This window comes from Protopterus annectens, chromosome 10.part0, assembly GCF_019279795.1.
Source record: "Protopterus annectens isolate FY-2018-M chromosome 10.part0, PAN1.0, whole genome shotgun sequence".
NCBI lineage: Eukaryota > Metazoa > Chordata > Ceratodontiformes > Protopteridae > Protopterus > Protopterus annectens.
Window position 1 is genome coordinate 900,428,940 of NC_056744.1, and position 21,844 is coordinate 900,450,783.

At 37.4% G+C, this 21,844-nt stretch overlaps 1 protein-coding gene across 1 annotated transcript in view; it reads right to left on the reverse strand.

Annotated features, from left to right (window-relative positions):
- Positions 1–367: 367 nt before the first annotated feature.
- Positions 368–21,844, reverse strand: part of F3 (coagulation factor III, tissue factor) — a 29,845-nt gene continuing 8,368 nt past the window's right edge. The window contains exons 2-6 of the mRNA XM_044085692.1: positions 20,862–20,976; positions 8,330–8,520; positions 7,121–7,305; positions 3,184–3,346; positions 368–1,217 (exon numbers count right to left, since the gene is read on the reverse strand). Of these exons, the coding sequence (XP_043941627.1) occupies positions 1,075–1,217; positions 3,184–3,346; positions 7,121–7,305; positions 8,330–8,520; positions 20,862–20,976 (797 nt within the window). The 3' untranslated portion in view covers positions 368–1,074. The remainder of the gene's footprint in view (positions 1,218–3,183; positions 3,347–7,120; positions 7,306–8,329; positions 8,521–20,861; positions 20,977–21,844) is intronic.

Genomic DNA, 21,844 nt, shown 5'->3' on the forward strand with positions numbered 1-21,844 from the left:
TTCAGTAAGATCATCAACAGCAGGTTAGTTGACCATCTTGTTGTTGTAAGTAACAACACATGTATAATGGCTTGTGCTGACTAATAGTTTAATATGGCTTAGCAGGACAGACCTGGGAATGAAACTAGAGTTTCGAACTATAAATGTAGTTATCCCGAAGGAACACATTTGGGGTTCATACTTGCTTAGCCTCTATCCCTGTGATTTACCTTTGCCACAAGCTCTCAGGTAATGCCTGACAAGGGCATTAAGCCAGAAACAATAATAACTAGTAATCTACAGCAAACATATCTGCAAAACATACTAGTGACACATGTATTATGCATGGTAAAAGAACATAATAAAAAAATCTGAATTCATAGCTGTATGCAATTTTAAACGATTTATATTGTTAAGATAGGCTCACATTTATTAAGGTCTAGGGACTTTAGTTAACAGCATACATATATACATACATACTTAAAAATGGTGTAATAGTATTAACCACGTAGTAAGTAGAAAGTACAGTGTATGTAAACACATAAAATGGAGGTATAATCAGTCTGATGTCCACCTTTACTTATAAAAATACTTTATATAAAATACAATATATACAAAAATACCCACATATAAACATTATATATAAATTTTTTAAAAATATTTATCCCTTTCAGTAAAACCATACCAAATATATACATACATCATTATAATACACATAATCTTCTCTTATTACAAAATTAAATGTAGTGCACTTATATGACATAATTTCATTATAAAATAAATAAAATAATTATTTAGGACTGATTCAGTTTTGAAATATAGTGTTTTTTGACCCTTGCACCAAAGAACAGAGAAAGAGATTTAGTACCATTTTAAAAGTTATAAGCTAGTGTTACAAAATGATTTTGATAATCATATTCAGCACAATTTTGGATATTTTTGGTTTTTGGATATTTTACATCAGCAGTTACAAGTGGAAGTGAATATACTTGTGACGAAAAGCAGCTTTACTTCTTGTCTTGTCAGTTCAGAATGTACTGTAAACCTTGGAATGACAGTGTCTGACAGTAATTGCTTAAGTAAGTATCTAAGTCCCTAAACGTCTTTAAGGGGCATGTTTTCTGTCTTCTTTTCTTCTGCAGACTTTTTGCATTTGCAGGCCACACATATGGAGACTGTTATAATAATGCTCAAAACCACAGCAATTATCACTATGATCAGTAGGGCTGGACCATAATCTGAAACAAAATAAAACAGAAATAATTAGTTCACACCTTCACAAATATGTATAGTTGCAAATATTTCTCCGTTTCTTAAAAACTAAGATGCTGCTGCTCCCACTGAGGCTAATAATGTCGGCTGAGTTTATGTTTCAAAACAAAGTGTGGTGAGAATGACTATATACAATAAGCTTTAAAAATCTCTTTGTCCTGCTCATATACACTTCACTTGTGTCAAATAAAGTCATTTTATCAACCTCACTTTGACCTAGAAATCCAATGTAGCACCAAGAAGCTGTGCAGATAATACATGCAATAGCTTTTAGGGTAAGCATGCAGCTATTATTTAGCGGAAAGTATGCCTGGTTCTTGGAGCCATTTTTTAACTACCTTAGTACCGAGTGGAGTATTGCCATAAATGCATAATCTTGTGTGCTGGTGGTAGGCCTTTGCTGATCTTGAATTATCTACTGCACTTCATATAGAGATTATTATAGCTCATATACAAATCTGTACCGTATGGCAAATATTTCACTTTGTAAAATGGGCTAAATACATAAACTAACTGGCAGAGTATGTTAGCCAACAGTGACCATATATAACGTAGTATCTCCTTACAGTTTTGATAAGAGCTTCTTGACACTTTGGTGCGGTGACAGAAGGTTCACATGTCTGCAGGTGACCAGACTGTGATTGAGTCAGGTATCACAGGGTCAAGCGTGGGAGGGAGGAATGAATATCATAGCACCATAGTAGTTCTTTGCTTTTCTGCTCTATAGAACTAACAAAACGGAACTTTTTACTCCTCTCTCCTCTTACCTAGCATATCACTTCTTGTATAACACATGGATAGTGTTGTTGTCTCACATCACAATGTTCCTCAGTTCGATTATTGGCTGAGGTGCCTTCTGTGTGGAGTCTGCATGTCCTCCCTGTGTTTGCATGGGTTTCCTCTGGGTGCTCTGACTTCATCCCACATTCCAAAGACAGACAGTAGGTGGATTAGACACTCTAAATTGGCCATAAGTGTGAGTATGTGTACAGTGTGGAAGAACTAATGTGGCAGAGCTAGCCAACAGGTTGTGTGAACTTTGGCTCTAGATGATTGTCACTGTTGAAGTGACAACCTGATGCCATGTGCAAAATGGGAAAAGAGGTCATGGATGGATGGATCGCCAGGAGAAAAAACACAAGTCTATGATTCTGAATCTGAACCACTGCTGCAGATATTTTTCCCCATTAACCTGCCTCTTGAAAAATATTTAATATGCTTCTTTCATTTGCTTCTACTGCCCCACAGCTGTACATGCTTGAGCCTATGATGGTAAGTTGATTGTCATCTGAAACACCAAGGTTATGCTCCTCACTTGCCTTGACTTCCTTGGTTCCTGTATTTACCATAGTCACAACTGATTTGTTTATTTTTGTTGGTTTGCTGTAAACCTTATGAGCCCTTCCTACTGCTTGCATCAATGCATATTGGCAGACATCTTGCTAACTGTACTGCAGGCATTGTATACTAGATGTCTGGCATGTAATGTAGTAAAGACAAACCAAAGCAGGAACAAGCAGCACCCCAAAGTCTTCAGCTCTTTATTAAAAATAACTTGAGTAAAACACTGGTAACAAATCACAAGTAAATGTAAACGCTTTTCATCTAGTTTTGTAACTAGACTTCTTCAGACAACAAACAGCAACTCAAATTCACTTAAATACACTTCCCCCTTCTTTCTCATGTTAACTTAATTGCTTAATAAATGCCAATTAAACATAGTAGATGACCTTAAACTTTGCATCATAAATTAAGCTAAACAATCAATGCTACTAGTTGGTACAGCATACATGACCTTGTCGACCTACTTAACTATGTTAGCACCTAGAACCCCAATTTTGCTTGGTGTGCCTAAAATACATAAATTGTTGTTAACAAGCAAGCAAATATAACTTTAGTTTACAGTACACTGTCATTTTGTCAGGTACTCACCAGCTAAGAAACTACCTTGAGAAGGAGTGCACTTCGGTGGAGTGACGTGGCCCAATCTTGTCTGATCTTTACGAGAAGGAATAACAGGCTGCACAGAAAAGCAATAACTTTCACCTTTCTCAATGTTGATTTCTACTTCATTGGTATTTGTGTTCTCAGTTTTCTGCAGGAAAAACAAATAATTATCATTACTTATTTCATCTTTGCAAAGTAAAGTTTCTAAAACTTTTCTTAATTCATCTCATCTGCATTTGCGGTAACTATATAACATCCCAATTAACTGTGCATGAACAAGTATATAAGTACAGTACAATATACAAAAATTAAATTTATAAAATCTATGCTGTATAGCAGCAATCATGAATGGATATAAAATACCCTATACAGCACATACACACAAACATACATATATACGTGTACATACATACACACACATATGTATATATATATATATATATATATATATATATATATATATATATATATATGTGTTCATAGGTTCATAGGTGTGTACTAGGCTAATGGCCCTGGAGTCTTTACAAGCTTAGCCCATAGGAGTACCCTGGCATCATGCCACCCAACATTAGTTCTTAGTGCCTGTGTCAATTAGAGCCACTGAAGTGATCCTCGGGGTGAATTTTCCATTTCCCATCCACTCGTCAAGATTTCTTTTGAAGAGGGCCAGTGAGATGCTCTGCTTGACATGTATGGGATGTCTATTCCATAGCATGGGCAGTCTCTGGGTTATGAACCTGTCCCTCCAGCATGTTCTGTTGATTGGATATATATATATATATATATATATATATATATATATATATATATATATATATATATATATATATATACATACATACATACATAGATGCATCTACTTTAGATAATTGAAACACCACTTACCCATCTACCCATCTTTGAAAACACCGAGATGAAAGCATCGAAAATCCACTTAAATGAACATTTACATCACTGGCAAAAAACTACAGGTAGCTAACCACTTGTCCACCATGGTGAACTTTGCCCCTTTCCCCACTGTAGTGCGATCTAGGAGTTAGTATATTTAGTTGGGGGTGTGGGGGCACAGCCCCCCCACATGGGGGGGTGGCGGGCAAAGCCGCCTGCATGGGTGGGTTTCATGTGGTTCAGTTTTCATTGCTGTAGTGCGGCCAAATGGTTACTTACTTGTAGTTTTTTGTTGGTGATATAAGTGTTTGTTTAAGTGGATTTTCGGTGCTTTCATCGTGACATTTTCAAAGTTGGATAAGTGGCATTTTGATTATCTAAATAGACCCATATATAAACACACACACACACACACACACACACGCACACACACACACACGCACACACACACACACACACACACACACACACACACACACACTCTTTTTGTTATAACCTGTATAATAGTAGTGTCTTACTTGAATCATTCTGTAGCTGTTGAAAGCTAAATATTTAGTTTTCCTAACAAACAATCTCTATGAAGATGAGTTGATAGATCATTACATCTGACCTGACTTTTGTTTTTTAAGGTACATTTTTGGATGGTGTTTAACATCAGCCATTCACTTTTTTACACACAATATCTCTGCAGTATAGTGTTATATATATTACTGCAGTACAGGAAAGACTAAACTTCTCCTAGAGATAGTTTCTAGAGTAGATTACAGACTCCTGTTTTTATTTTGGTTGCCTGACCAGACTAACAAGTGTGCTTATAAAAATGGATACTATAATCTAAACTTCTATGGGTGACTTGGTAAACATATCTACAACAATACATCCAGTTTGTTTTATGTGATCTAAACCTGAGTTTCACTTACTTTAGCAGCCAGACATGAGGTACCCATGTCCCTTATGCACAGCGGTAGCTTACACATGCCTTGCCCTCAGTATCCTGTTTGGCTACAGGTCATCATTATTCTTTTGGGAAAACTTGGCTAGGCTTAGAAAAGCCCACCAGGTCATTAGCCTACTAACAATCTAAATCTGTGAGTACTGATGTAGGCTGCAGGCTAGTATTACATATCAATGCAAAGCATAGAATATTATCCCAAACACCAGATATAGTAACCAACAATAAAAAGCAAAAAAGAAAATATATGTTGGTCACACACGGCTGTAAAAAACCTTTTAATACTTGAAAAGTTAGACAGAAGTTACTTCTGTCTACTTTTTCAAGTATTAAAAGTCTTTTTACAGCCGTGTGTGACCAACATATATTTTCTTTTTTAGTATTACATATCATTGTTGCTATATTTTGAGGTAACTTGAGTCATAATGTCATGAAGTGGCTCCTAAATGCACCTAAAATAGTATGTGGTTAAAACGGCATACTCTGGTGATTCAGGTCTACAAAAAATGTTAGCATTATGATAGAACACCTATTACTTGATGTATAAAAGGTTGGCCAGGGAGGAATCAGACTGCTGAAGAAATATTATGGTTTACTTTCAGATGTACCTGAAGATGGGAATATTATGGGAAGGTGTGTAGTTCAACAAAATTACAAGAGGTATATGAAAAGCCACAGGGGAAGCACAAAGGTGTGCAAATACAATGTTTTAAAGAATGGGGGGGGGGGGGCATGGTTACCAGGTATGGGACTCAAGAAAGGAAAATATTTAACGCATGAATAATCTTAGAATAGTATTTATTTTTGTTACAAGAAACAAGCATTAGCTAAAAATCAATGCATGTAGCTATCTTTAAAAAGAACACAGTAGTGTGTGTGTGTGTGTGTGTGTGTGTGTGTGTGTGTGTGAGAAAACAGAAAAAGAGCAATCATGGAATAAAACACAGAGGAAAAATTCAAGAATTCATGGAAAAAGCACAGTCTGATTCTTACATCTATAGGAAGAAAGTTACAATTGGTTATGAAGGTATGACAGGTTGTTCAAACTTCTGTGGATCAAGCACACTTCATAGGTCAGCCAGTTCATTATATTTCTATGTGCAGGTAGGACTGGTGCAGAAATGACTCATACCGGCAACATCATGGCCTTAGTTCTCACATGGCATATTGTACTGTACAGAATCACAGTGTGTTAAATAAAAGCAAACAAGCTGTGGGTAAATAAATAGACAAACAAGAAAATACATAAGGAAATAAATTAACAAGTGAGTGTTTCTGGATTCTTTGCTTGAATAAAAACAGGAAGGTTAAGGAGGTATTTCAGAGAAGTACAAAATGTTTTTGTTTGAGAAAAAACACAAAGCATTAAAATAAAAAAATAAGGAAATTTGCATTGGAAGACGAAAGACTAGCATATGTTAGATATGTATTCATGATTATACATAATAAAATGATGCATGAAATTGGCACATTATGCAGAAATGTAAGCTTGGAATTTGGGTTACAGAAATATCTAAGCTGATACCAAATAACAGTGGAGTACTGTTCATTTTATGAAGGCAAGTACAATGCATATGACAACTTGCCAGGGGAATATGAGCATTTTTCAGGTATTTAAAAGTGAACTCAAATGCACATAGATTGCAAGGGCACAAAGGTGATGGAAACAATTTATGCAGAGGTGATCTCCTGCCTCAGATTATGTATTCTGTTAACAATACAGTGCAATATGCCAGTGCTAAAAACACATTGCAACATCTGTTTGCCTGGTTTTAAGTCTGCAAAGTAAGCTATGTATTTATCAGTTCTGTCTTCATTTAAAATAGTTTTCTGCTAAAGTAACATTTTTTGATGTATGAACATCCTCTGAATTGAATATGTATGAATTATCTTTGCGGTTCCTCCTAATTTTCTTAGTGTGCAATACAGTTCAAATGTGGTCTTTTTCTACATTTTCTAACGTTTTGCCTTTAGTGTTTACTGAATTCATGCAAATATGACAACATGTGGGTTTGGAATACAGCTAAGCTGCTATACAAACATACAATATGTGCTTTCAGGGCTAACCATCACAGCACTTACCTTCCCAGTACTAGTGGCTTTCCAGTAGTAAATGTGATATGCCAAGTTTCCATTGAAAAACTCCCTAATGCTTCTGAAGGTCTTGTTGTCGTACCTATAAGGTGTATCAGGATCTTTTATCATCACTTTTACTTTAGTTTTTGCTTCATTTTCCTTTAATGTGAAATCTGGCTGTCCAATTATTGCTGTAAATGACAATACATTAGTTAGTTACATTTCCTTTCAGTCCCCATTGTTGAATCTAATTATTTTATTTGAATAGTCTTCCTTGATAAAATTTATAATAGGTGGGTATGGTGTGCATTGCAGTTTTATTTAAACAACCAAACAACCAGAGTGAATGTTTTCATAGAATTCTTATACAGTTTGACAAGGAAGGCCCTATCATTATAAGATTTAATAAGTAGTAAGTCATGACATAATCTAATTTTTTACAGACTCCATTTATGTATAATATGCACTCTGCTAGAAAACACTTGTGGAGATGCATGATTTTCTGAAGGTCAGTCATAAGAGTCCTTACACAACAAATTCACTAAAGTTACCATATCATTTCCTCTGTCATGCAATGAAATGTCAAAGGTGATTACATTTAGGTGGGGAGTTCATGCCTCACCCATATGAGGTTGCAGGGTGTAAGGAAATACAGAGGCCAATACAAACACACACACACACACACACACACACACACACACACACATACATATATACATAGATATATATATATATATATATATATATATATATATATATATATATATATGGGTTTATTTAGATGGCTGAAAGACCATAAAGCAAATGTTATTTTGCAGAGACCAAAAATAATGAAATTGAAAACGTCGAACTACTTAGTTTTTCTAGCACAAGTAAACACTTTCCCAACATGAGGAAATATGCCCTTTTCCCCACTGTAGTGTGATCCCAGAGTTGGTATATTTAGTTAAGGGGTGTGTGGGGGGCAAACCCCCTACCTAGGTGTGTTTCACATAGTATAGTGTGTTTTAATATAGTTTTGGGCAAGTATTTACTTGCCCTGGGAAAAACTACATGGTTCAGCATTTTCAGTTTTGTTATTTTGGTCTCGGCAAAATAACATTCAGTTTTCTGGGCTTTCAGTTATCTAAAGTATATATATATATATATATATATCTACAAAGGGTTCCTACTTATTTCCTAAGCATGACAGCATGACATGAAGTTGATACTTACTTTGGTTATAAGGAGTGAATGCTGGTGATACTTTGTAAGGATATTCTTCAGCTTCTTCATTAGTTCCTTCAGGTTCAGAAATAACGTGGGCATAAAATGTATCTTTTACGTCCTGTAGAAATCTTGTTAAGTCACATTCTGTATTTTTTGTTTTAATACAAGCTGGATTTTTTTTCCAATTTGTCAGTTTCCTAAAAGGAAAGAAATAAAAAGCTTCAGAGAAATGGTGTTGATAATAGGTTTACAAGTTTTTAACCAATATATTTCTCTTGCATGTATGGGATGCTTACTAAGTCCATTTAATGCAGCAAAGCTAAAACAATTAGAACTGCTTACTTCCTGCTGTAGCTGACATAGGCACAATGTGGTGAGCAAACTAAATGGATAATTTCCTTATAGGATGCAAACTAGTAAGCTATTCTTGCTTTACAGCAGTGATGGTAAACCTTTTGAGTTTGTTGTGTCAAAAATTCGGAAAGTGCCTAACTTGACTCTGCTTGCGTGTCACCCCCCCCCCCAACAACAAAAAAATAAAATTAAATAAATAAATTTATCAAATAAATAAATAAACAAAAATAAATAAAACAGTACAACTCTCAATACATCAGGGATAAATCTCAACAGAATCAGGGACAAATCTAGAAATAAGAAACATGGACAGTTTTAAACTACTAGTATTATTAATATGAGACACTGACAGAAAAAAAGAACATGAATTAATATACAGTTTCTGAAGTAAAATAAGTCTATAACTCTAATTATTGTCATTATTAAGTGTAAAATGTTGCCAGTTTTAGGAAGGATTAAGAAGGACAGTTGAGAGGAATGTAAAACAGCACACTCCTAGAAGTGCAGACTATTTGCCCTTTGCAGAAGTGTAACAATTAAGAGAAAACAATGCCAGCACTGCCCTTTGCAGACTATCGAGACAGTGTACTGAAATAGTCTTTGAGTTAATAGCTTCCTTATCCCTGCAGCAGTGTTGTTGAACTGGGTCCGGGCACTAAATAATTCAATGCACTTCACACAAGCAACACATTCAAAAGCAGTTTCTTTGGTAACTCGGGTGTTGGTGACCACTGGTGTGTCACCCAAAATGTTGTGGCATGTCACCTTTGACACGCATGTCATAGGTTCATCATCACTGCTTTATACCTATAGCTTTGGATTCTAAACTATTCAGTGCATGTGACTAATTTGGAATAATATTTATTATTATGTGTGCATACATTTGTCAATGAATGGTGCACTGTACACATATTAGTTCACTAAGTTTATTCTACTATTTATGATATGGTTATTTCTGAATTATAAGCACTTGTGCTCAAGCACACATGTATACACACTCACACACATGGGCACACACACACACATGCATGCACACGTTGGCGCACACACACACACACACACACACACACACACACACACACACACACACACACACACACCCACACCCTCTCTTACATATGCACATGCACATACACTCACATGCTCATGTTATGGTTGAGCAGCAGCTGGCTACAGTCAGAGGACGTCAGATGAATTAACATTCTTTTATAGTATGTAGTATTACAAAGGTGAAATAAAAGTATTCACTTAACATAAAATAAAAAACAGGAATGTAAATGGTGAATTAGTTGCCATCTTTCTCGCATTACTCAGCAGTGTTTGAATCTAAACACAAAATACACAGTCTCCATGAAACAGCTAAAGACCAATAGTTTGTGTAGCATATATTGCTTCCTGTAATGACTATATTAATCTGTATTAGTGGCATTTGTAGCAGAAGTATCTCATAGCCTGAGCATCAGAAGGAAAATGTATTGCCCCCAGAAGTTACTGCCATTAGTGGTGCAGCTGGTTTGTGAATGCAGAGCATAGGTACATAGTGTAGTTTACGTGCAAGGCCAGCAGAGGTACACTGATGTCAACTTGGAATCAAACATTGCAAGTGAATAACAGGTCTCCAGTGGGACAATGCATGGTCACCTAGCATTTAAACCACAATGTCTGATATGTGGCATTCTGGGTGCAGCTGCATTTCCTTTCTTGGAGTTTTGAGTGATGTAACTGAAAGTTGTCATAATGGTAAATAAAGAAATTATTAAAATGATCTGTGTGGAGACATGCGTGAATGGGCGTGCCTTCGTTGAAGGTTGTGCGTCAGGGCTGGTAACTCGGCACGTAAAAATCCCCTACCAAACATTAGCGGACCAGAGTTCCGCTGTGGCGACCCCTAACCAGGATAAGCCGAAAGACACAACAACATCAAAATAATCAGCCACTATTCGAAAATATGCAACATTTGTTTTGAAGTACATTGGCACATTTTAATTCTTTTAAATTGATATCATGTTACTTAAAATTTCCAGAGAGTGCTGTAGACAAATGATATTTTATCCCATGATATGGAAATGTTTTTTCTCTTTCATTAAAACACTAAAGAGTTGAAATCTTGGATTTTTTACAACAGGGATTACGTGCTGACAGTAACTTCCTGGAATTAATGAGTTGCTTGACACAACAAACTCACGTTACTGAGTGCTAATTGTGGAAACCAAACTGCTGTTTCATGGCTGATTTCATCTACACCATTTCCGCACTTCCAGAAATGTATACAGTGTTACAGTGTTTGACATGCACATATAAGCATTTTCATCCCATCTAGAAAATTATTCAGCCATGATTACTTATGTATACTTGAAATATTTCATATATTTTTAATCTTCCCTGTACAGTCAAAATGCAAATGAAAAGTGGTTGCTTACAGTTCATTACAGACCATATATAAATACCAAAGCTTCTGAAACATTACCATTAACTATAAAAATATAAACAAAATTGTCTATTTTGGGTACTGGATCAGTGATTACTAGCAATGGTGTTCTACTATAAGCATATAGATAGATATATTTTCTCATAAACACACAAACACGCACACACACACATTAATTGAGCCACAATTCATTGAAAATAATACAGAAAATCCTATTGCAATGAATGCCTAGGAATAGGAGAGTTGGGGACTTGCCCTCCTGCAGGACACATATTAAAGCCCATTTCTGGCTTACTCTTGGTCTGGATCTGATATATTTTCAGTGAGCCAGGGTTCAGTGAATTGCAGCTTCACTGTACTTGACTAAGTTGAGTGCCCACATGGGAGATCTACATCTGTACAGATTTAAACTTGATGAGCAAATAGATTTGTTTAATTCAGTCATTTAGTACAATGAATGCAGTCATGTATATAGCTGCTGAATGAATAAGAAAATAAAAGAATTCAACTTCTTGGATGATATATATTTTATTAAAAAATACATATATAAAAGTGTAGATGATTTGGCAACTTTATAAAGAAAATTCCACATCTGGCTGTTTTACAGTTTAATAAAAATAACTGTCATGCATTTGTTTTATCTAAGAATTGTATCTGGTTTAAGCTGAAGGTGTTATGCTTTCTGTATATAAAATACTTGTAAATACTGACCTTATTTATAAGAAATGGAACTGAACAGTTAATCCAGAAAGAGAGGGATAGAGAGAAAAGCAATGTGATAAAACTGTGAGTATACTTTTGTGGCAAATTTTGTCATGGCTTTTACAATATCACTTTGTAACTGGAAATAGAAGGTTTTCAGTTTAGCAGCATGTATGATTGCTATCATTTAATAATGAGAAAAAATATATATCAGTTAACCAAAATATTATATTGTTCTTTGTTTTTTCCTTAACTACATGCATGTACTTAATTATGCTAAGAAAATAATGCTTATGATCAGTTAAAGATAAAAACAAAAATGAATGCGCTTTACAAATGTGCATAAAGTTTGACACTGATATACTAATTACGGCTGGTTAATTTCTAGAAAATGATAACTGGTTGCAAAAGGTAGTTATCAAGTTGTCACATGACAGATTGCATATCCTGTTCTTTTACCACAAGTAGTTTCAACTAAAATGCTGTCTCATAATCTACAGAACGAATAATGAGCTGTAAACCTTTCCACATCTGTTGCAAACTGAAAGCTAAAACTGTTAATTAAGTGAGAAGGGAAGTGAACTTTGTGACAGATATATAATGAAGACTTCCATTTTAGGCATGTTTACATCTCTCCTGCTTTCATCATATAAGGTATTTACTGCAATGGAAAAAAAAACATTGGTAATGTTAGTGCAGGATTTCTGATGCTGCTTCTCAAGCTTTAGGTTCATAGGTAAGTACTAGGCTATCTGCCCAAGTGCATTTATAAGGCTAGCCAGAGTGTGTTGGCTTTTGCCACCCCCTTAGATTAGTTCCCTGTGCCTCTGACCAGTAGAGCCATTAGTTCCCTACGCCTTTGTCCATCAGAGACACTGCCATGATCCTCGGGGTAAATTTTCTGTTTCCCATCCACCCATCAAAGTTTCTCTTGAAGAGTGCTAGTGAGGGGCTCTGCCTGATGTTTATTGGAATCTTGTTCCAAAGCATGGGGAGTCTCTGGGTCAGGAATCTATCCTTCCAGCATGTCCTATTTATCGTTGTGGTAAGGTTTATATCCCTAGAGCGTGTGGCTCTCAGGGATTTGTTTTTTTTAGGTGGAGCATATCCATCAATTCTGGGTTGGACATGACCTTGTATGTCAAGCAGAGATCACCTCTGAATAAACAGTATGTAACCGAGTACAGCTGAAGTCTCTTTAGTCGGGCTGCATAAGTCATCTGTTTGAGGCCAGTAATCCTCTTGGTGAGGTACTTTTGTGGTCTTTCCAGCTGTTGCAGGTGTCTTATAGGGTACATTCCCAAATGGGGCATTGGATTCTATAATGGGTCTAATAAGTGATGAATAGACAGGCACAATAACCTCCTTTGTTCTGGATGCAAACCCTTTTGAGATTAGCTGGGCCACATGGAAGGATTTTCTAACCGTCTTGGCAATACGATTATCAAAGGAGAGATTGCTATCTACTTGGGTCCCCAGATCCCTTATTACTTTTTCTGTATTTAGGGGATTACCACCTATGTGGTAGTTTGCGGGTATTTGTTTTTTTCCAAAGGGGATGACTATGCACTTTTTGGCATTCAGCTTGAGGCCATGATTTTGACACCAGGTATCTGTCTCAGTGAGACCCTTCTGGATGGTGTCTGTAACAGCCAGAGAATCAATTATGGCCCCTAGTTTGCAGTCGTCTGTGAACTTGGTCAGCCAAAGTCCTCCTGTGCTTGCCTGTACCTCTGAGAAGTATATATTGAACAGGAGAGGTCCTAGGACTGAGCCCTGGGGGACGCCACTTGTAACTGGTTTAGAGTCGGACCTAGAGTCTGCAACTCTCACCATGTGGATTCTGTCCATGAGCCAATTTGCAACCCATCTCATGATGTAGGGGTTAATGTTCAGGTTGGTGAGTTTGTCTATAACACCAGAATGGGGAAAGGTGTTGAAAGCCTTTGCGAGGTCTAGGTAGGCTGTGTGGACCTCCTTACCCTCATCTAATGCCTTGGTAACTGTCTCAAAGAAGTCCACCAGGTTTAGGAGGCATGATCTGCCCTTAACAAAGCCAAACTGGGTGGGGTCCAATGTTTGGAGGTTCCCAATGTCTCTGTTAATGAGTTCCATGATGATGCGCTCCATAGCCTTGCAGACCAGGCAAGTCAGGCTTATAGGGCGATAGTTCCTGGGGTCCGTTGTGGCGCCACCTTTGTGGAGTGGGATAACTGTTGCTGTGTGCCACTCTGTGGGTACATAGCCTGTAGAGAGGCTGAGTTTGAACAGTGTGTTTAGGTGAGGGGTTAGTTCATTTTGGAGCTCTTGTAGGACACAGCCTGGGACCCCAGTGAGGCTGTATTTTTGGCTTTGGATAAGGCTGTTTTAACATGTGTGTCGGTGATTGCCAGGGCCTTACATTCTTCTGGTATGGTTATGGGCCCTTTAGGAGGTGAGCGGGGTGTGAAGTTTGCACTGAACCTGTCTGCCAAAATGTTGGCAATATCCATTGGTTCAGTGTATTTTGTGCCATTCTGCACCAACTCAGAGCAGATCTGCGAGTTTCCACTTAGGTTCTTGACATAGCTAAAGAACGCTTTGTGGTTATCTTTGGAGTTCTTGGCAATTTTTCTTTTGAAGCTAGCCTTGGATGATTTAATGAGGGATCATAGTTTCTTGCTGATATTGATCAGGGATGTCTTTCCTTCTAGGAATTTTGCTCTTATCTGTACTAGTTTCCTCCTTCTGTTGTAGAGCCTGTTTATGGCAGGGGTCCACCAGACTGGTTTCCTTTTCCTGGAGGAGTGAGTCTTGGTTTTACTTGGGATAGCATGATCCATTCATTCCTGCAGATGAACATAGAGTGCCTTTGTATAGGTTTCAGCAGCTTGGACAGCATTGTCCATTGGCGTGGGGGCTGTGAACCTTTCCACCTCAGTCTTAAGCAACATGAAGTTTGCTTTTGAAAGGTTTTTCATGGTGGTTTCCTTGATTGGGTTTGGGGGCAGAATGTGAATATCCAGAGTGATTAGTCTATGGTCTGATCTAAAAAGTGAGGGGTTGACATCGGGTGTGGAACACCGGTCACCCATGTTGGTGATGACCAGGTCCAATAAGTTGTTCCCTCTGGTGGGGGTGTTGACCAGTTGATCCAGGGTGTTCGAGTTTATAAATTCTAGGAAGCATTGGGCAAGGGAGTTAGTACTTCAGTAGTTCTCTCAGTTAATGTTTGGGTAGTTTAAATCACCCAGTATTAGGGTGTTTGTTAGGACCTTCATATTTCCCAGTGACTCCAGAAATGCGGAATGGGGGTCCTGGGTCATGGTGGGTGATCTGTAGCAAGCTACAATTTGGATTGCAGTTTTGCCCATTTTTAATTGCACTTGGATGATCTCTGATGCATCTTGCTGCGCCACTAACCTATAGGTATGAGTATCCTTGATGAATATGGATACACCCCCGCCTTTTGTGTTTCAGTCCGGATTCTGTGGCCGAAAGGTATGGTATGAGTTAAAGCCTAGTAGTGCTGGGGTGCTTTTTGGAGCCTTAAACCAGGGTTCTGTTACTGCACAGACATCAATGTTCTCCATACTGAGGAGTGCCTCGAGTGCGTGTATTTTGAGGTTTAGACTTCTGGCGTTGAGTAGCATTACCCTTAGGTTTTGGTTACTTGTGCTATTTACGGTGGTGGGTTTGTCTTTTGAGCCTTGCCTGAAAAAGGCACTATGGGGGTGGCAAGAGCCCTTGCCGGTATTCGAAAGCCTAAGGGTGACAGGTGCAAGCCATCTCTTGCGAAGCAACATGGCTTGTCGAGCATGTCATCCCAGGCAGACAGTTACTGGATCCCATTTGAATGACACCAGAAACTTAGCCAATTGTTGAAGTAGATAATTTTTTCTTTATACTGTGGCATCATTCTTGGTGAGGGGAGGATGCTACTCAGGGTCAGGGTCATACCTGCCTGGGATACATGATCAGAGAGCTCTTCCATGTCTCTTTTCATGTAGTCCAGGGAGGTACGTCTCAGGTCATTCACACCAACATGTACAATGACAGAGTTGTATTTGTATTTGTTCTGGAGTGACCTGAGTGCTTGTGTTATGTGGCAGATCCTGGCGCCTGACAGGCAGCTAACTGTAACCTTCTCCTTGTCCAGCCTAATTAGTGGGACATCAGTGTGCCTGACTACAGAGTCACCTATCACTAGTGTGTTGGGTATGTTATTTTGCCTTAAGGGCTGTGATTCCGTGGCACACTGATTATGTGAAGTATGTGTTTCATGGTTGGTGTTGGGTTGAGGAGGTTGCTTGGATGTCTGCTTTGGAGGTCTCTGTTGCTTTTGCAGATTTTTATTTAGAGCCTCCGAGTATGTTTTCATGTATTTATGTGTGTTATTTGCCTGTGTTGGTTTGTTAGGTCTATGTGAGACTGGTGGTGTGTTGCAAGTATTACCCTTCTCCTCTTGACAGTCAGTTACAGTCTGGGGTTGAGAGAGCTTTGCCTCCAGTCTGGCTGTATAATTGCATCTCTTGCATATATTAGTATTTGGTGGTAGGAGGAGAGGGTTGTCTGTGTACATGAGGAAGTTGTAACATTGCCTCAAAATGCCCAGATTCACCAGTTGGACTGGAGAGTACACCAGAAACTGCCCTTTGGACATGCCTGAATAGGTAGAGTGAGCTGTTTTTCTGATTGACTGGTGGGGACGAATAGAGAGTCTTGTCCTTCTGGACAGTATAAGGGGGGCTAGTGCTAGGGGTATTTAGTGCTTGTTATGAGTTTTAAGCAAGTGCTGGGCTCTAAAATGAATGGTTTGCATGCTAAAGTTGAAGGTTTGTCTAGTTCCAATGGAAAAACTGAAGAGTAGACTTTATGCAGTCGGGAATAGTTTAACCCTAGCTAACTGGCGCTGCCCAGTGCGCAAAACCCCGCAAATGTGTTTTTTATATCAGAAAGATTAAAGAGATAGAAATTAGTCCAAAATGGCCAATAAAACTACAGTTTCTGGGCAGAAACCACTCTTCCAAAGGCAGGTAGGCTGTTCAGAGCTCCCCACTCTCACTGGTGAACAAAAAAACTTCCTTTTTGCCCAAGTAAGGTATGGCCAAACACAGAAGCTTAAACACAGTCCACGTATCAGCAGGTATCTGAAACTGAACTTTTCTAGCTTAGTAAGGCGGGAAAATAGCAAGATTTTTTTTGTTTTTTTGTTTTTTCCAAGAAAACAGTAGAAACAAATGCAAAAACATTTTTATAGTGCAGTCATGGCTGTCACATTTGAGTGGGAAGCCAGTAACAGTTAAAAATACAATTTACAACAAAAAACAAATTTTAAAGTGCAGGCACAAATAAATGCAATTTCAGTGTAAAATGAAAATTCTAAGAAGCAATAAACACCAGAAAATAAGCATTTAGGTGGAAATAGCAATAAGCAACAAGAAAAAACAAAAAAAAAATGGTACTTAAACACTCCAAAGTCTCTCCTTTTGTCTCTCTGGCATTGTAGGTCTCTGCAGGACACCTGGGCAGGATCTGCTTATGCTTTTTATATACCTTTATGGGAATGGACCACATTCCTCAGTCATGGCATAATTAAAGTTCATGAAATCCTTTTTGCTTCAGTCTTTGACATTTGATAAGGGTGTTCTTCTCAGCACCGACAATGTACCCAGAATTGCCTCTTTTTTAAAGTTCATAAGGGGTTACTTCTATTGGTAGCAATATTTAAACATGTTTGAAGATTCTTTTTTATTAGCCCAGTTGCTCCTACTACAGACGGAACTAACTGTGCATCCTTATTCCACATTGCTCTAGTTTCGCTGGTCTTGATATCTTATGAGTTTATATCTTCCAGTTTTTAAGACATAGTCACTGGGTGCTGTAATTATAATAGTCAGTGCTGCTTCTGCCTTTTTCTGTTGAGCTATAATATCCTATCTGCATGCTTTTATCCTTTTAGCTGCTGCTATGGGATGATCCCATACAGTCATTACTTCATCATTTTCAATAATCCTTTCTGGTTCATTTTTCCAATGTCTCTCAGCTGTTTTAACATTGCAATGTTTACACAGCCTCTAGTGTAACTACATCATCACATTGTCATATCTTTCTTTACACAAACCTTCAGTCATGAGACTACAGCAACCTGCAATAAATTGAGTAATTGTTTTCAGTTCTGTACTGCAAAACCTACATTTGGTTGTACCTTCAACCTTTTCTATAGATTATGTGAACCATCCAGTATGTAGTCCACTATCTTGGGCTGTCAATATTAACCCTTCATCTTTTGGTTTAAATTCATTTGTACGTCAACTCTTAGTTACCATGTGGTTGTTCCAGTAAATCTCTATATTTCTTGTTATAATTGTGAAATTTCTATTTATCTTTTCTTTGTGCTGCCTGGTGTATGGTTGACTGCGTTCTACCAAATGGCTGGTACAGATGCCATTCTGAAAACAAAGTGGTTGTACTGAAACAATACTTGATGGATATCAATAGTGAAAAACTATTGGAAGCTTTGCTCCTTTTCATTGTAAGATAAACTTTAGCTAGTACAGTGTTTGTAAAATGCATAATATGCACCCCTAGACTCAAAGTAACATTAGATCTTTCTTAAAATACTACAGCTGGCAGTATCTGTGTATCCTTATTCTACAATGTTATAGTAGTCTGCACAGTTCTACCACAAAATGATACAATACAGTGATTTCTAAACTGATTTCTCCCACAAAATCTGAATTATTTCACAGTTGCTACTGACCTTGGACTGAGAAGCTTTCTCAAAGACTCTGGAGGCCGATCTTGTACTAATAAGCCAGGCAACAGGTCATATGTTTGGGTGCTGATTACATTAAGCAGCACTAAACTTTTTTTCATGTTTAGTGTCATTTACTTTGCAATAAAGCATGTTTCAGTGCAAATTCTCATATTGCCATCAAAAACAGTCAATACCCACACATATTCCCTGTCATTTTGTGCCTGCCCTCACTTCCATATCTTTGTTTTGTCCTTAGTTTGTACTCTGTGCTACTATAGCAGAAATTACACCACAAACAATGTATGCCAACAGACAGAGTGAATTAATTTTTTCAATATACCATTGATAATCATTTTTTCTATTATAAAAAAAAGCTTATGCTATTATGGGTAAAAAATAATATATAAAAGTAATTTTGTACAGAATATCACATTGCTTAACCAGACAATGGCCCTTGTCAATATTTTTAGTAACTAGTCTTTTTGAAAAAAGTACTACTACTATCTTAAATTATTTGTGCAGAGAAAATAACTTAAGATTACTTTTCCTTCTGTTTCACAGAAGCTTTTCTAAATAACATTATGTCATCATTCATACTGTTCTTATATTTAATTAGGTCCATAATGTCATATTATGTTTCTGTTTTTTCTTCTTTTGCTCATGATTTCATTGAAAGCTTTACTGTAGCCTTGAAAAGTTCAAACATCACAGTAGCTTAAAGTACAGAAACAGTACAAAACAGGAACCAGGATTATAAAATCCTCTCAGTTTATTAATAAGTGCAACTTACCTGTAATTTGCATTTTCCATGAGCTGGGGTCAGGGGGTGGTCCTAAGGCTCAGCTTCTTAAAGCGAGTGGCAAGGCCCTCTTGGCAGTTTCATCAGTGACTTCGAAGGCCCTCCCATCCCAACCCCATGGATTCACCCCCCCCCATTTTCCCCTCTGTTGGTACTCAGTGGCCTTGACTCTCCTTCAGTGGGTCTCAGTTTAACCAGTGGCCATATCAAGTGGTATTTGGTTTGGAAAGGAAGAATTAAAGGGTTTTTCCACCAGGTCTGAGGTAGCTTGGGTCATGCACCCAGTCCTGTAGCCAGAACAGACTCTGTCATATCAACTGGCTTAAGAGTTAATGGTTAATGGTTATTTACTGATATGTCACATGTAAAATTACTATGGCATCTTTAATGCTGTCAGCAGTATTGTGAATAAAGGGTCACAAAGGCACTACTTTGTGTTTATTAACTCAGCTCAGCAGATAATTCACACTGATCTTTCACAATCATCTGCAAATGTTTTTTTTTTTTTTATTGAAAAAGAAATAGTCACCAGATAACTATGAAATGTATGTTGAGCATTATTAATATCTGAAGAGTGGGACTTTATGAAATTTGAGTTCACTTCATTTGAAAAGTTGCTACATATAGCCTGACTTTTTGACAGTTTGTCATGCCTGAGCTAAATGACTCATTTATGCACTAAACAATGTAAAGAAATACACAGGGGACAGAGTTAGAGATAACTGCTGCTTTACTTTCTTTGCAGGTATTACAAAAGTCTTGATACATAGAAGCCATGTAGTTGAAACAGTGAAATGTCATTAAGAGGTCACTGCAAATATCCCATGAGCCTCCACTGCAAGACGTTTAGGATTTTGCATAGTAAAGACTCTTGATTGCCTAGGTTTTCACCGCAGTTTTTACTGCGCACACACACACACACACGCACAGTAGCCGTTCACTACCATTGTCCATTTCAGGCAAACATTACTTTGAACACCCTCATTTTAAGAGTATTCCAGTTAAGAAAGTCTAAAAACAGAATGACAAAGATTAAAGCACGAGGAAGAATGCCAATAGAGAGTAATGCAGTTCTTGTGAATAACCAACACAAGCTGTATGAGTTCCTACAGTGAAATTTTGAAGACAAAGCATACAGGATATCATGACTGTCCTTCTCATGGGTAACTGGAATTTGCACTCAAAATTTCATAAATTATTTAAAAAGCCAAACAGCAGTTAAAACTCATATGCAGTTAGAGTTAAAATGTACAATTAAGACTTATGGCAAAACAGCTAGGAACACATACCTGAAAAAAACAGCAAACAATTCAGTAACCTTTGAGAGAAAACAATAAAATGCCTACACAAAGACTTTACACCTCAGAAAATGAAAGAGGACCAGAAGTGCTGTAAGCTTTAAAATCTCTACTAATTGATCAAAATCAGAATGGAAACCTATACACCTCATCACATAAAAAAATCCAGAAGATGCATTCAAGTGTTTATCTATTTTGATTTAGTTGTATTTACTTACCCAGATATTTCAACAGTGTAGGTAAATCCAGTTGGTGCAGGCTGCCATTCCAATATTGTCTTCAAATTAATTGATGACCATGTTAAATTATCAGCAGTTGGCAATTTTGTACTACCTTTAAAATAAGAAAACAGACATACCACTTTTCAGCAAAATGTATGTTTAAGTTGAATCCTGTATGGAGAAGTCTTCTGCATTTTCAAAACTAGATCATGTGCAGTTTGTTTACTTTCCATAAGAAGTTTGGAAATAACAGAACAACAGACAAAAAATCCTCATAAGATAAATTTATGTACTTTCCTTGTTAAGGTCTAAATTACATCAAATACAAACCTAAAGTAGTTATTAGAACTTAAAGAAATATGCCATTTTTCTTTCATGTTTGGAATGACTTGTGATAACGGTATATTTTCAAAAGGAAGCACTTTATATGATGGTATTGACTTTCACAAAATTAAAAAGCAAGATATCTAATCATAGCGGTCAAAAGTTTAGTTCTAATAATGATTGACTACTATTTATGTAAATCACACACACACACACACACACACACACACACACACACACACACACACACACGCACACGCACACGCACACGCACACGCACACACGCACACACGCACACACACACAAAAACACTCTTGTCTTAATATGGATACAGATATATGTGTGAGTATATGGTCCACTATCACAAGGTTGAAGCCCACAATCCTAAAATGCAAAATCCCAGTAACTTAATACAGAAGACCAAAATGCTGAAGTGTCTAAATATCTTGAATACAGAATATCCCTTCCAATGTAAATCTAGAAACAAGTGCTAACATGGGTCCGGCAGTGTATGCAAGTCCAGAAGTCCGACACTGGTCTTCAGTATGTTGGTTTTCTATATTATGTTACCAGGATTATGCATATCAGGATTGTGTGCTTCAGCCTTGTGATAGTAAGCGCATATATAGCTCAACCTCTTAGCACAAGAAATCTGG